The sequence below is a fragment of the Tupaia chinensis genome, unplaced genomic scaffold, assembly GCF_000334495.1.
Source record: "Tupaia chinensis unplaced genomic scaffold, TupChi_1.0 Scaffold000159_1, whole genome shotgun sequence".
NCBI classification, from domain to species: Eukaryota; Metazoa; Chordata; class Mammalia; order Scandentia; family Tupaiidae; genus Tupaia; species Tupaia belangeri.
In genome coordinates, this window is record NW_006159630.1 from 3,688,410 (window position 1) to 3,691,224 (window position 2,815).

The 2,815-nt window shown below is 63.8% G+C and overlaps 1 protein-coding gene across 1 annotated transcript in view; it reads left to right on the forward strand.

Annotated features, from left to right (window-relative positions):
* Nucleotides 1-980: 980 nt before the first annotated feature.
* DNAH17 (dynein axonemal heavy chain 17) overlaps nucleotides 981-2,815 on the forward strand; it is a 125,888-nt gene continuing 124,053 nt past the window's right edge. Inside the window, 2 exon segments of the mRNA XM_014586747.2 lie at nucleotides 981-1,402; nucleotides 2,423-2,617. Coding sequence (XP_014442233.1) covers nucleotides 1,056-1,402; nucleotides 2,423-2,617 — 542 coding nt within the window. The 5' untranslated portion in view covers nucleotides 981-1,055.

The window sequence follows — 2,815 nt, forward strand, 5'->3', positions numbered from 1 at the left end:
GAAGGCAGCCGCTCCCAAATCCCAGTGTAAGCCCCTTTGGGGATGGCAGACTAGGACGATCTCAGACAGCAGGTTTGATCAAACCAAAGCCCGGGCTGGGTGTGTCTGACATCTGCTAACGCGACGCTTCAGCCATTGCCAGGCCTGGAGCGGAGTCCTGGCCCGTGGACCCCCAAGGGAGCTGAGCAGCCCATGGCTCCCTGAGAAGTCCAGAGGCTGCACCCTCCTAGGCTGGATGGAAAGGCAGTATGTGCTTGGCCTCGTGGACAAGAGCAGGGCGGGTCCAGCCGTGCCCTCGCAGGACTGCCTCCCTCCCGCCCCCATCCTGCCTTCTCGCCAGGGCCGGTCTTTATTTGAAGATGAGGTATTTGGTTCCTCGTGGATTTGCCTGAATGTTGAGTTTTAGAACTTTTGAAAGCTGAGTTTTGGTGCTCCCTTAAAGTGCGGGCACCTTGCCTCCGACTTTTGGGACTTGGGGGCAATCTTTGAGAGGCTCCCCATCCCCAAATGCTGCAGCCAACCCTGCCCCCAAGGAAGAGCCACAGTGGGTGAGGGGGAATCTGCAGGGGTGGGTAGGGCTGGGGCAAAGTCGGGGCGCCCCGGCTGCAGGTAAGGCAGGAGAGCGGCTCCCTGCAGCTCCCTGCACCTCCTGCTGTGGGCTGTCCCCCCTCTTTTCATATTTGCACATTCTCGGGGACCTTTCACCTGACCCTCTGCCTCCAGGCTGCCCCTCCCAGGCTCTCCTTCATGCCGCCCGCATAGGCTCGTCCTCTCTCCCTCTTCTCCAGCGTAACTTCATGGTCACAACCAGTCCACGTGCCTACAGACGTGGGCCGCCTCACCCCGTCAGTGCTTGTCCCCATAGCCACAGGCCACGGGCAGGTGCCCGGCCAGAGCACGTGGACACAGCTCCCTCCCACCCCCCACAGCCGTCCACAGCTGAAATCTCTCTTTCCACCGGCAGCCGCGACCGGAGACGGGGGAAGCAGAGGAGCCTGGGAAGCGGCTCGCCTTCTGTCTGTCCACGTCGCGGGTGACTGCGGGGAACGGCTGGGATGACGATCACGCCGGACGTCAGGCTGGAGTATCTGGAGGGAGTCGCATCCCTCATTCTCAAGTTCAAGCCGGACAAGTGGAGCAAGCTGATCAGCACCGAGGAGAACATGGCCTTGCTCACGGAGTTCTTCGAGAAGCCGGACACCACGGTGCTGGTGCTGACGCTCAACGCTGCGGGCGCGGTCCTGCCCTGCCTGGGCTTCCCGGAGTCGCTCAAGTCCAAAGGAGTCTACTTCATCAAGACCCGGCCCGAGAGCGTCACCAAGACCAACTACAAGACCTGCCTCCTGTACGGGGACATCAGCCCCGCGCCTGTGGAACAGCTGATTGCCATCGTGGAGGAGGTGCGTGGCCGGGCTGGCCGGCGGGGTCTGCTGCTCTGTGGGACCAGGGGGACCGACGGCTCCTGGGGCTCCTGGTGGGTGGCCTGGAGCCCCAACCTGGGCGAGGCTCGTGGGTCACTGGGAGCCGGCTGGAGCAGGTGCTCGGGCCCACCTCCCCGGCCACCAGGACACACCTGCATTCCAGCGAGACCCCCGGGAGACACCTGCACACCTCCTGCCTCCTTCCCTCTTGGCGTCAGAATGGCCAACCAGGCAGGGTGCAGCCTTGCCCGGGCTCTGGGCTCTGTGGGGGCTGGCGGAGGTGACCCAGTGCCGGGACTTTGAATCAGAAAAGGGAAGCGTGGGTGTTGTTTTAGTCGTCTCTGTGTCCCGGCTTCTCTCTGGTGTCGCCCTGAGCAGGTGTGACAGGTGGGCGAGCACACGGGGAGTCGGACTGGCCAGAGTCCTGCCCTGTGGTCTTCCTGAGCATCACTCCCTTGTGCACCAGAGAGCCACCTCCTCCCGGCCCTCAAGGCGCAGTCTGAGGCCGAGGTGTGGCAGGGCCCTCTCCACAGCCTCGCTCCTTGGCGGAGAGAGGGCACCCTCTCCCAGTTCCTCGCATGGCCGTTCCTCCGAGCCTGTGCCCTAACCTCTTCCTCTTACAAGGTTGCCATCATGTTGGTCAGGAGCCCCCTAAGGACCACGTCGAACTTTAAAAACCCCAATAAAGGCCCTATCGACAAAACACCCTATCCCATCCGGGGGCTGGGGCTTCAACGCCGAGTTCGGAGAGGCCACAGCTCACACAGCACAGAGCTCCCTGCGGCACGGACACTCTGGTAGTGGAGTGAGAGCCAGAGGCGGGGTCTCCCCGGGAGACGACTTTGCCACTATAAAGACGAGCTGCCAGGCTGCCATTGCTGGTTCAGATGCCCCACCCGGCCCCACCTCCCTCCGGTTTCCCCAGAGTCCCGGACATGGAGGTCTTCCGGCCCTCCGGGGGCCGGGGGCCCTCAGGGCCTGGAGCTGCAGGGTGACGGGAGCGTTTCCTCCCAGGCGCTGAACCAGCAGGAGAACATGGGTGGGTGGCCCCAGGTGGTCTCGGAGGACATCGTGAAGCAGGTGCACAAGCTCAAGAACGAGATGTTCGTGATGGGCGGCAAGATCAAGGGCAGAACACTGCTGCCCGTCCCAGAGCACCTGGGCAGCCTGGACGGCACGATGGAGTCCATGGAGAGGTAGGCCCAGCCTCACCACCCAGCGGGCGGGGAGCGCCTGGTCCGTGACCACAGGACAGACGGGTCCACCGACAGCGCTTTGGGCTTGTGAGACCAGTGAGGGCGAGGTGGGCCGTCAGTGGTGCCGCACCCAAGTGGACGGGGCAGGCAGGCGGGCCCTGGGACTCCAGCTCCGAGCAGCAGCTGTGGCCGACTCCC